The 12,745-nt window shown below is 38.4% G+C and overlaps 1 protein-coding gene across 3 annotated transcripts in view; it reads left to right on the top strand.

Moving 5' to 3' along the window:
* The window catches only part of Zfp292 (zinc finger protein 292), an 80,281-nt gene that overhangs the window by 45,553 nt on the left and 21,983 nt on the right, over positions 1-12,745 (top strand). For all 3 annotated transcript variants that reach the window (NM_001008879.2, XM_039110672.2, XM_039110673.2), the window contains one exon: positions 11,171-11,373. In NM_001008879.2, the coding sequence (NP_001008879.2) occupies positions 11,171-11,373 (203 nt within the window). The remainder of the gene's footprint in view (positions 1-11,170; positions 11,374-12,745) is intronic.

Genomic DNA, 12,745 nt, shown 5'->3' with positions numbered 1-12,745 from the left:
GTTCAGTCCCAGCTCCGGGGGGGGAGATGGGTTGACTTCTGAATCCCATTTTTAGTGATTCAGTGAGGCCGAATTAAGAATTAAAGTTTAGTCCTGAACTTATAGTTTTATGTCCTATTACAACTAGTGCAATAAAAGTAAAATTGCATCCAATGAAGGATTACCTTCTCAGTAGCATTTTGCTAAACGCACACATTTTTTGTTAAGTCAAAAAAAAAAAAAACACAAAAAACAAAAAACACTCTACCATTTGCGCTTCATCCGCAGTCTGCAATTGTGTGTGTGTCCCACAAATCACATATATTGTATAGTTATCAGTGGACATGTATGCCAGGACCTAGAAGCAAGAGTCTGCTTAATTCTTTGAGACAGGTTCTCTTATCTGGACTTTTGGGTCATTGTTCAGTTAGACTGTTGAGCCAGTGAGTTCCAGGGATCTCTCTCCTCTCCAGCACTGAGCTTATAAGCATGCACCACCATGCTCAACTTCTGCAGGCGCTAAGGGTCAGTCTCAAGTCCTCCATGCTTCAGCAGCAAGTACTTTACGTCTCCCTGACCTCCGCAATTGAGATTGTCAAAAGCTAATATAATTGTTGTGCTTAGTTTTGTTTCTAATATAATCTGAAAATTCTGATGCGGCATAGATATCTGCTGTCATAATTCCTTAGTTATATCTGTTTTCTTCTACTGAATCATTCTGTCAGCATTTACTTTTTATTCCAAATATGATATGATGAGCTTTAGGTCACCCTGTTTATTATAATAATGTATACTTAAGTTAATATGTTTTTGGCAAGTCATTGAAATTGCTAGTCATACAAGATTGGTTTTCTTTTTAAAATTTATTTTAAGTTTTTTATATGTGTATGTGTGCCTATGGTTATGTACATATATGTATGCCCCAGAAGGTCAGGGGCTTCAAACTTTCTGGAGCTAGAGTTACAGGCATTAATGTGTGTGGATGCTGGAAGCTGAACTCAGGTTCTCTGCAAGAGTGGTGTGAACTCCTAACTGTAGAATCACTTCTTCAGCACCACTTACTGTCCCCAGTGTGCATTCTTAAACTCTTTTAAATGCATAAGTGATGTTTTAAAAAATTATTTTAAATTTTATTTATGTGTGTGTCTGCCTGTGGAGGCCAGAAGAGTCCCATTAGATCCTTTAGAGCTTTTATGAGGCTGATAAGGGGTGTTGGGATACAAACTTGGATCATCTGGAAGAGCAGCATGTGCTCTTAACTGCTGAGCTTTTTCTTCAGTCCCTCATAAATAATTTTTTAAAGCTAACTTCAGTACTCCACCCATCCTGTCTCCCCCACTTGCCAAGATCCTTGGGGCACTGTATTTATTATTTAAGCTATATTTCTTTCTCACTTTTATCAGTTGTAGATCTACTATCATATATAGCTTTTTTCATCTTGGTAATGTCTTTATTAAGTTATAGTTTTTTATGGATTTATTTTTTATTTATATTTCAAATGTTATCTCCTTTCCTGGTTCTCCTTCCATAAACTCCCTATCCCATCCCCCCTTCCTCTTCATCTATGAGGGTGTTCCTTACCATCCACCCACCCCTTCCTGCCTCTCTGCCCTGACATTTCCCTAAACTCAGGGGTCCAGCCTTGACAGGACCAAGGGCTCCTCCTCCCATTGGTGCCCAACAAGGCCATCCTTTGCTACATATGCAGCTGGAGCCATGGGTCTGTCCATGTGTACTCTTTGGATGGTGGTTTAGTCCTGGGAGCTCTGGTTGGTTAGTACTGTTGTTCTTATGGGGTTACAAGCCCCTTCAGCTCCTTCAATCCTTTCTCTAACTTCTCCAATGGGGACCCCATTCTCAGTTCAGTGGTTGGCTGCAAGCATTCACCTCTGTATTTGTCTCACTCTGGCTGAGCCTTTCAGGAGACAGCTATGTCAGGCTCCTGTCAGCATGAACTTCTTGGGATCAGCAATATCGTCTGGATTTGGTGTTTGTATATATGGCCTGGATCCCCAGGTGGGGCAGGCTCTGAATGGCCATTCCTTTAGTATCTGCTCCAAATGTTGTCTCCGTATTTCCTCCTGTGAATATTTTGTTCCCCCTTCTAAGAAGGACTGAGCATCTCCACTTTGGTCGTCCTTCTTGAGCTTCCTGTGGTCTGTCGATTGTATCTTGGGTAATCCAAGCTTTTGGGCTAATATTCACTTATCAGTGAGTGTGTGCCATGTGTGTTTTTTGTGATTGGGTCACCTCACTCAGGATGATATTTTCTAGTTTCATCCATTTGCCTATGAATTTCATGAAGTCATTGTTTTTGATAGCTGAGTAGTACTCCATTGTATAAATACGCCACGTTTTCTGTATCCATTTCTCTGTTGAAGGACATCTGGGTTCTTTCCAGCTTTTGGCTATTATAAATAAGACTGCTACGAACATAGTGGAGCATGTGTCCTTGTTATGTGTTGAAGCATCATTTGGGTATTGCCTTTTTTCTCTGAGATATGCTGGCCTCCAACTTGCTGTAATCCTTCTTTGCCTCCTGGATGCTGGGATTAACACTTGTGAACCTCAATGCCAGCCTCATTTACTGTTTTTAATCACACATTTATAGAGTGATTGTGAGGTGTTAATGTCTTATGTTAGTATAGTACATTGAACAAAATTAACAAGCCAGGATAAGTAGTGTCATCAGTGGAATCCAGTTCAGAGTCCCGTAGTCTTTACTTACAGCGTCCTTCTGTCCCGGGATCCAGGCTAGTCCACTGCACTACACTAGTCATTTTCCTAAGTCCCTCTGGTAGGATGGATAGCTTCTCAGACTTTCCCCCTTCTGACCAGCTTGACAGTTTCGAGAGTACTGGTTTAGACATTTTGTGCAGTGTCCTCATTGAAACTTGTTCAGTGTTCTATGATCACATGAGGATTCAGGCTTTGGAAGAAGGACCACAGAGGGACAATACCATTCTGTCATCACATATGTCAGCATGACTTATTGTTGAAGTGACCTTTAACAGTCTGCCTAGCAGAGCAGGGTATCAGTTTTCTATACTCTGAGCTTGATCTTCTTCCCATGTCATGTCCTTTCAAGGATGTTCCTATGTAAATCCCACACCTAAGAGGTAGGAAATTATCTTCTACCTCCTTGAGAGAGGAGACTCCATATGTCTTCTGTTCAGAATTCTGCAGATATTTATATCTTCCCCATTTAGTTGCTCATTAGTGTGTACTCATGGACATTTAATAATACTTTGATCTGAGTCTAATACTACAGTATTCTGTTGCTCAAATTCCTCTAGCTTTTGGTGAGAATTTCCTGATTGCATTGATGAAACCTTTTCATCGTGGGTTTTGGTTTTTATTTGAGCTACTTCCTTGCTTTTTCCTATTACAAGATGTTCCAGGATGGTCTTGCATGTTTCCCTTCTTTTATTGGAGAATAGTATCAGAAACAATTATGTGCATCACTGGACAGATTCACACAGATAAAGTAACTTTTGTGTAGTACATTATGAATATGTTAGGGTGCTACGGTACTAATGCATTACTACACTCTTAGTTATTGTTTCTCCATCTCTTAGTGTGGGATCTGTAGACATTGTCAGATACCTAGACTCCTTCCCTCCCTCCCCAAGTTGGTTTTTCTCAGTTGTAGAACTCACAAGCCCCAGGCTCCTGTCAGGCAGATAAACCAGCTCCACCATTAGGCACATTCAGGTCACTCCTGGACTATCACGCCTCCAAAACTTTGGTATCTAAACACCTTAACATTCATTCCTTTTGCTATAAAGTTCTATAGTTTGTCAAAAACTGTGTTATATGTCCATCCATAATAGATTTACTGTTCTAAAAATACATCTATGTATCAGCCATTTGTCTTTCTCACCAAAACCTGACACCTACTGATCCACGTGCTGCTGCCTGTAGTTTGGCCTTTTCTGTACTGAATAATTGCAGCCTTTTTCATTTGATGTCTTTGACATAACAATATCCGTTTAACATTTCTCTGTGTCTCTGCATGATGTAATAGGTAATCCATTTTATTATTGGTTAGGATGTCCTTGTACCTACGTACTGTGATTGATTCACGCCCTGGCCATCATCATTTTTAGTGGTTTAAACAAAGCTACTTGTAAATGTTACATGTAAGTTTCTGTGAGTTTCCACATGAATTAGGCAAATCCATAGAGTTTAGTTACATGGTCTTGGTGGTAAACTCTGTTTAGCTGTCTTAGAGAATGTCAGGCCAATAAAATACTTGTATAGAGTTTTGTGTTTTGTCAGATGACTGTGGTGACTCTAGCTCTTTACTAGCAGGTGTCTAGCTGGGCCATCTGGTAGGTATTGAGGAGGTACACAGTATTTTATGGTAATTTGAGTTTCTGCATTGAGTGATGATACTCAATATCCTTTCAAAGGTGCATTTGTCATCTGTATTTTTTTTTTTTATAAAGAATCAATTCATATCATCGCCTACTTTTTTGGACTTGTTTTCTTGGTGAACGTTAGTAGTTGTAGCATACAAATGCTCTGTCAGAAGTTTCGTGGGTGTGCTCTTTCACACGGCCTTAGCCTTCCTGCTAACAGCCACTGGTAGATGAGGTCTCCATTAAAGGTCCAGCTCCTCAGTGTTCAGTCATGAGTCATGGTCTTTTATGTTTTCATCTAAAACAGCCACAGCAGATCAGCATCATAGAGATTTTCCTTTTGTATTTTTCTCTAGATGTCAGAGTTCAGGTTTTTCATATGGGTTTTTCATGTGTTTTGAGATAATTTATTTGAAAATTATAACTTACACATATTGAATTAATTAGTCAGAAGCCATTCGCAGACTTGTATTTAGGAAAACATCTCCTTTTTGCTGCTTTGAAAATGTACCATCAGCTTCATTTTTTTTTTGAGCATTAATTATAGTTTTTATCAGTTTCAAATTATTCTTTTTGTTGTTAGTTTAAGTCTTACTGCAATTCATAAGAGATAAATTCTCCTTTTGTGCTAAGTAATACCTAATTTTGAGCAATAGGCCTTTCCCTTGAAACCACCTCCTTCAGCTTTAGTGCTCTAACATTTTGAATGATTTTCATTTTGGGGTTTTAATTTTATTAATATTTTACACGTTAGCACTGAGTTCTGACACTTATTGCATATCTTTAGACATGAACTTGTTTTTCTTCTCTACCATTCTTAAATATAAAATTTAATTATAAAACAAAACTTTGCCACACTGAATTCTTCAGCATTTCTCACTGTGCTTCTCTGTTGAAATAATTTAGTTGTCTTCTTGTCAGCTTGTCAACCTTTTGCTGAATGTGGAATCCAGTAATTCTCTTTTCTCCTTGCTTTCTCAAAGGAAGCTTTTAAAGTGTAAAGCTTGCTCAAATGCTGCTTCCATCCCTCAACCTCACGGTTAGTTAGTACTGTGCCGAGTGGGATTTCTTCTGCTGCGATAGAACACCATGAACAAAGTCATCTTGAGAAGGAGAAGTTTTATTTCATCTTATAGCTTGTGGAACCTGGAGGCAGGAGCCGATGCAGAGGCCATGGGGGAGTGCTGCTTACTGGCTTCCTCCTCCTGGTTTGCTCAGCCTGCTTTCTTAGCTCCCAGAACCATAAGCTTAGCTGGGGCCATCTGATGTGAGCTACCCTCCCAGTAGTCAGTCAAGACATACCACAACCCAGTTTTGCAGAGGCATTCTATTCTTGGTTGAGGTTTCCTTTTCAACCTGACACTAGCCTAATTCAAGGTGACACAAAACTAGTTAGCACTTTCTGCTATAAACCTGGGAACTATTATCTCAGAAGTCATGCCTTCTGTTCATTTGAGGTACTATCCAGAAATGGATGAATTTTACGATGATTTGTTGCAAATTTTTGACCAGCTGCTGTACTGTTTACTCTGGAAGTTATAAGATTTTACAGTCCTGGTTTCTCCATATTGTCACCAACACCTTTAGTTCTTTCATTAGCCTATTCTGCTGTTACGGAGTGGCATGTTGTCATTTAGGCTTTCATTTTCCCGATTAAGTTTTAATGTTCTATATGCTTATTAGTTGTTTGTATGTCGTCTTTAGAGAAAGAGCTCCTTACTGCATAGCCATTTAAAATAGGAACATATTTGAGTTATAAGTTCTTAGTCTGTGTACTAATCCTTTATCACATGTATGATTTGTAAGTGCTTTCTGTCGTTTGCCTTTTTAGTTTATCGATTGTTCTCTTTGATGCACAGAAATTTAAAGACTCCTAATTAGTTTTTGTTTCCATTACCTGTCTTTTTGGTAATAGCTAAGAAATAATTTCAAAATATAATGTCATTTTGAATTTTTCCTATGATTTGTTATAGAATTTGTATAGTTTTGGGTCTTATGTTCAGATTTTTAATACTTTTAAAATTAATTTTCATAGATGGTACAAGATTAAAGGTCTAGTGTCATTCTTCTTGCATGTGGGTTGGTTTTTTTTTTTAACAGTATTTGATGAAGAGACTCTTCTTTGTCCATTGAGTTGTATCTTAAGAACACTTCTTGATGATCCTTTGGTGTAGGTGGTAAAGTCTCTCCTGACTTCTGTTCTGTTACGAGATCTGTGAGCTTGTTTATGTCAGCATCACATTGGCTTTGTTGGGGTGGAGGGAGATCTGCTAGTGGCCACACATTAAAAAAGGGAGTTTTGTTCCTCAGCCGGAGCTGTCCACCTTCCACTAACTGTCCTGGAAAGGATAGAGTGCAGCCTCCACCTGTCAGCAACGGTTTAACTTGTTTCGTCCGCTCGTGCGTGCGTGCGTGCGTGTGCATGCATGCATGCTCTCTCACGTATTGAGTTAGAGGACAAGTTTGTGGAGTCCAGTTTTTTCCACCTTTATGGGACTTCAGGGTATCTAACTCAGTTCTTGCCAAACCCTTAACCCGCAGAGCCATCTTGCCAGTCTCCCTCTGCCTTTACTCCCTTGTTATATGTGTTTGTTTTTCCCGTGATGCAGCCCTGAATAGTTGTCCATATTCCAGTAAATGACCACAGCTCTAATTAAACTCAGTAGGTGTCTCTGTGTGTGTGTTTTCAAGATTTATTTATTTGCTCTATTTAAGTACACTGTATACTGTTGCCATCAGGCACACCAGAAGAGGGCATCAGATCCCATTACAGATGGTTGTGAGCCACCATGTGGTTGCTGGGAATTGAACTCAGGACCTCTGGGAGAGCAGTCAGTGCTCTTAACCATTGAGCCATCTCTTCAGCTGCCCCTACCCCCTTTCTTTTTTTCAAGACATGAAAATAGAAAGAGTACTTGTTGCAAAAAGTTTCCATTTGGAATGGGCAAGGTTATGAAGTGGAGTGAATATATTATATACATGTGTAAAATTATCAGGATAAATTAAAAAGCTGAAGCAAGCAGCAGCAGCAGCTAAAGACTTCAGTAGTCTAGATTCCTCCATAAGAATGGATTGAAGCAGTAGGAATGATGTTGAAGCCAAGGAGGCCCCTTACAATGGTCTAGTGATTTATGATGGGGCTGAGGTCAGTGGTTGGAGGTAGAATAGAAGGAAATGAATAGCAGAAGGACTAAATGAATGGATATATTGGTTATTCATTTGTAGAAGAACTTTTTTTTTTTTTTTTTTTTTTGCAGCTGACTTGTTTCTGGGTTGAACATAGCTAAGTAGATGTTGGTTATATATTGTGTGATACAGCACCCCCTCCCTTTCCCCTCGGGAATTTCTCATTTGCTTTTTTGAGACATGGTCTCACTGTACACCCCAGGTGGGTCTAGAACTTACTGTGTTCAGCTTACTGACCTCTAGCACATGCCAGCCTTCCTGCTTCAGCCTTTTAAGTGCTAGCCTTACACATGCCGCCGTCTTGTCCAGCGGAGCTTCCGTTGTGTGCTGCTGACTAACTGTTCTTGACGAGTGAGCGGTGCGTCCAAGATGTGACAGAGACAGTTGTTAGACCCGGCGCAAGAGCATGTGCTTAGTGAATAAATAAGCTGGCCTCACTCTTTTGTGGGGAATTCAAGATTGAAGGGACAAATTGTTTTACATACAACAGTATTTGTGCTATGGTTTATTTGTCCTTAAAAATATCTTTTTTTTCTTTCTCCTCCTTTTCCTTTTTTCTTTTGAGACAAGGTCTTTGTAATTCTGTCTGGACTTTAACTCAGATACTCACTTTCTTCTGCTTCGCAAGTGTGTGGGTTAAAGGTGTGTGTCACTACACCTGGATAATTTTTTAATATCTATAAAAGTGTCACTAATGGAAAGAATATTTTTAATTAAACTGTATATTTTTAATATACCTAGATTGCTGTTTTTTCTTTTATTGGATATTTTCTTTATTTACATTTCATTGATTGCAGTTTTGTCACTTAGCTATATTGATAAGCTTAAAACCAGTTTAGACCTTTTTTTCTTCTTGAAGTGTAGATGCAGAGAAAGTACACAGACTAAACACAACTACAATTTGACTATTTTTTATGGTGTGTGGGTATGAAAAGCATAGAAGAAAGTGAAACTTGGCACTTTGTTCAGGTATTCAGAGATAACGAACATAAAACAAGTCTGTGAGCACTAAACACATTCTTCTAACATCACAGTCCTGTAGGAGAGCCATGGCGGAGACTGGAGATAGTGAATGGTGCCAAGTCCTGAGATGACTTGAGGTGAAGTAGGAAGGCGATTAGGAGCTGGGAGAAGTGACGTTAGCAGAGCAGAGCAGTGCAGTGCAGTGAATCGGAGCCCTCATCTGACGCCTTCCCTTCAGGTGTGCAGTCTTCCTTCAGAGGGTCGTGCTACTGCACACCTCTTCATTGACGAGAAAGGGTAATTTTTCAAATTAGAAATAGGTACACGACTCAGATAGGTCTTTACCCCCACTGGTCCTACAGAAATACTAAAGTTAGAAGTCAGACAACACGCTCTAATCTTGGTTCTGTCCTGAGATGATTTTGTGGCTTAAGGGAATCATTCACTTTGTGAGAGCCTCAGTGTACTCATTCTGCCAAGTGACGGGGCTGCAGAGATTGGTCATACCAAGTCCCTTCTGTTCCAGGGCTCGGTGCTCCTAGAAACCTGTTTTTCTCTAAGTTTGTCATTGTTTCCCATCATTTAAACATAAGTGCCTATGACTTTGAATTTTTAAGACAACATTTAATACATCGTTTTATGCTTGTGTTTTACTTGCATGTATGCATGTGCTCCATGTGTCTATCTATTGCCTGGGGAGGACAGAGAGGGCATCAGATCCCCTAGGACTGCAGTTACAGAGGTGGTTGTGAACAGAGGTGGTTGGTAGATACTTGCCACTCTGAAATTTCATTCATTACAGTAATTTTTCAAATCCTATTGATTATGAGTTTCCATGATAGAATTTGTAATAATTCTCAGACTTTGTATCTCTAAAATTTCCTTTTTTCTTAATGCCAGTTACTCATAGAATAACCTTATTTTAACTTTATGTAAATAGTCATTTAAAACTTTTATTAGAATTTGTTTTGGTAATGAACTCAATGGAAAATATATTGAAATATCAGTGTCCTAATAAGATCATGTAAACTAAAAAAAGAAATGTAATGTCAGATAAAGATACTAGATATTTGTACATTTGATTCATCCGTGTTTAGTCTTTATACTTTCTAACTTTTAGTTCAGTGTAACGATAAAGGGGCAGTAGGACAGAGGTGTAGACTGACGTAAGCAATGGTGTAGATGTGGAATTCTGTGTTATTGTGAGTATTTGTGACTTTAATTCTGAAGAGTCACAGTCACGATGCCTATGGACGTGACTTTTTCTAGGAGAGCAGAAAAGGGTAGATTAAAAGGTTCTAGGCAGGAACTGAATGGGAAAAGGAAAGACCATCTCTCAGCTACTCACTAGACATCTTCTGTGAATTCACAGAGAATACAGTATGTCATCTACAGAATATTTCAGTTACTGGTTACTAGGAGTTTTCTAAAGGCAAGAAAGAAATGTGTAAACATGATTTTTTTATCCAGGTACAGAAATCTAAGGGAAGGATTTGAATTCATACTTGTTAAAACAGATGCAAAATGACTTCATATTCTAGAGAACCAAAAAGACCACAGGCTTCAGAAGAATAGGTTATTGTACTTAAGTGTCTTAGCCATAATATGTTGAAATAAAATAAAATCCCAAGTACATTTAAGGGATTTTTTCCTTTGGCAGACTTTTCCCCCTTCTTACTATTTTTTTTTTTTGGTGCAAATTTTATTTATTTTAAAATATCAATTAAAAAGACAGGATTCCCCTTTGTAAAAGAATAAGTACATTGTCAATGTTAAACCAAATATTTGTTGAATTTCTTATTCAAGACTGTCCGAATACCCTTTATTATTACATGGGTAGTTGGGTGCTGTTTGGGTTGTTTAAGAACTGCTTTGGGCCCAGCAGTGGTTGCATATGCTTTAATCCCAGCACAGAGGAGGTGGAGGAGGCAGGCAGATCTGTATGAATTTAAGGCCATCCTGGTGTATAGAGTGAGTTCTAGGATAGCCAGAGCTACATGGAGAAACCCTGTCTCAAACACCAAAAACAGAACAAACAAAAAGAATAACTGCATTGGGAAATTCACTGTGATTTTAAAAGAATTTGATGCAGAACTATTTATGTAAGCAAGAGGTTTATTCAAGCCAGGTGTGGTGGTATACATCTTTACTCTGAAGGCAGAGGCCGGAGGATCTCCATGAGTTCAAGGTTAGCCTGCTCTAATAGTTCCAAACCTTCCAGGGCTACTGTTGATACCGTGTCTCCAAAAAAGAAGAGAAGAAAGAAAAAAAAAAAAACAAAAAAACAAAACTTGAGTCCATTCTAAATGAGGCCTTAAGTATAAAAACCTTTGCTATAACTTTAAAAGTTGGCAAGCTTGGTATGGCGTCACATGCCTGTAACCCTCTAACAATCGGGCAGCTAAAACAGGCAGGTCACAAGTTGTAAGCCAAACTGGGCGACATAGAGAGTTCAGGACATCCGAAGCTGTACAGTTTAAGACCCTGTCTCAAGGTGCGCAGTATGATAGCCCTTTACTTATTTATAAAGCCAGATATTTTATGATAGCCTTACTGACAGTAGTAGAAAATTGCTAAAAGGAACGAGTTTGAGTTTCTGTGTTTTACATTTTTTTAAGTATTTGTGTTGCAAATTAATTACCAAATGTTAATAATATATTATGTCTTGTTTTTTTAAGTGAATGAATTTTTAGCTTTTGAGGGTCCCATCTTGTTGGATATGAGAATTAAACATCTAATCAAAACAAATCAGTTAAGTCAAGCAACCGCTCTAGCAAAGCTGTGTTCTGATCATCCTGAGATTGGTACAAAAGGTAGTTTTAAACAGACTTACCTTGTCTGTCTTTGCACATCATCACCAAGTGAAAAGCTAATTGAAGAGGTGAGTATATTTTTTGTTAGTAATTATTTTTTAAAGTGGATAAATTAAATTTAATTAGGATGTTTTGGACTTCCTTAGTTTGTAAGTAATGGAACGCGATTGCCTTATGCCATGGCATGCTTCTGGGTAAGGGCAACTGGAATCACATGGGGCAGATTGGACCTTCTGATTTATGTGACGAGTTTGTTTGATTAAGCTAAAGGGAATATGGTGCCCTTAACAGTGCGATGGCAGTGGGGTTTTTTGGCAGTATTCATGTCATAACTTCATTCTTATTTGACATCTAGGAATATTTTTAGACTAATTTAACAAGAAGAATATGACTAGGGAGAAGTCATATAAATTATCTCTCTATGTGTAGACTGTCTTTAGATACATGTTATATAACAAAATATACCATCCAAAAATTAAATGTTATTTGCATATTTTATGTGAATTTTTAGCTTCATTTTAAGATTCTGTTTATACTTCATTTGTATTCAAGTGTAGAATTTGCACAGAGTTTTGGTAGTATAATCATTACCCAAAAGGAAATTCTTTATTTTTATGCATTCACTTTTATAATTAAAAGTTGATATAGTAGTTTGTGTTTAAAGAATTTACATAAAAATTAATAGTGTATTGAACTGTAAGTGTTCACTCTATGAGCACTGTTTTCAAATATCTTATATTTCTGCTATATATCTTGACTCTAGAGTGATAAAAAAGAAAGGAATTGTGGAGATTCCTCAAAATTCTGGTATAGACTGGGGAGATTTCCACAGGTTCCATCTCTTACTAAGGAGCTTTTAGCAGTGTGTATTTGCTGAGAGGGAGACTGTCGGGGAGGTGGGGCCAGGGTGCTGGCTACTGATAGAATTCCCATGCTCCAGTGAATAGCTTCACCACACACATGGCAGCACTCAGGGGACTCTGGATTGGTTTGTTTGTTTGTTTTTTTTTTTTTTTTTAAGACATGAGGACATTGGAGAAAGGAAATGAAGGTGGTCAGGATCATACTTCATTGTATACCAGTGGAAATTGCCAAGGGTAGAGTACCTTTCTCTTTGATGGACTTGATACTTTAAAGGGAAGGCTGAATTATGATATGGAGAACACAGTTACATTCTGGGTATACTCCCCAGTAGACAGAGAAGCCCAATTAGAGTTCAGAACCATGGTTGCCTCAGGAGATTGTTACATGAGGGTAAAGATTGTATAATAATAGCTCTTTGCTTTTTCCTGTGATTGCAAAACGAAGAAACTACATGGTAAGGATTTGGACTAAGATGATAAACAAGCTTCTTGCATATGGTGAAAGCCTTAGGAAAACCAGAGTGATTTCAGTCAGTTTCTAAGCTGGATGGAGTAAAACGTAGGCTTTCAGGCTTGG

The sequence above is a fragment of the Rattus norvegicus genome, chromosome 5 (assembly GCF_036323735.1).
Source record: "Rattus norvegicus strain BN/NHsdMcwi chromosome 5, GRCr8, whole genome shotgun sequence".
Lineage (NCBI taxonomy): Eukaryota > Metazoa > Chordata > Mammalia > Rodentia > Muridae > Rattus > Rattus norvegicus.
Note: the sequence above shows the minus strand (reverse complement) of the source record. Positions and strands in the feature narration are given on the sequence as shown.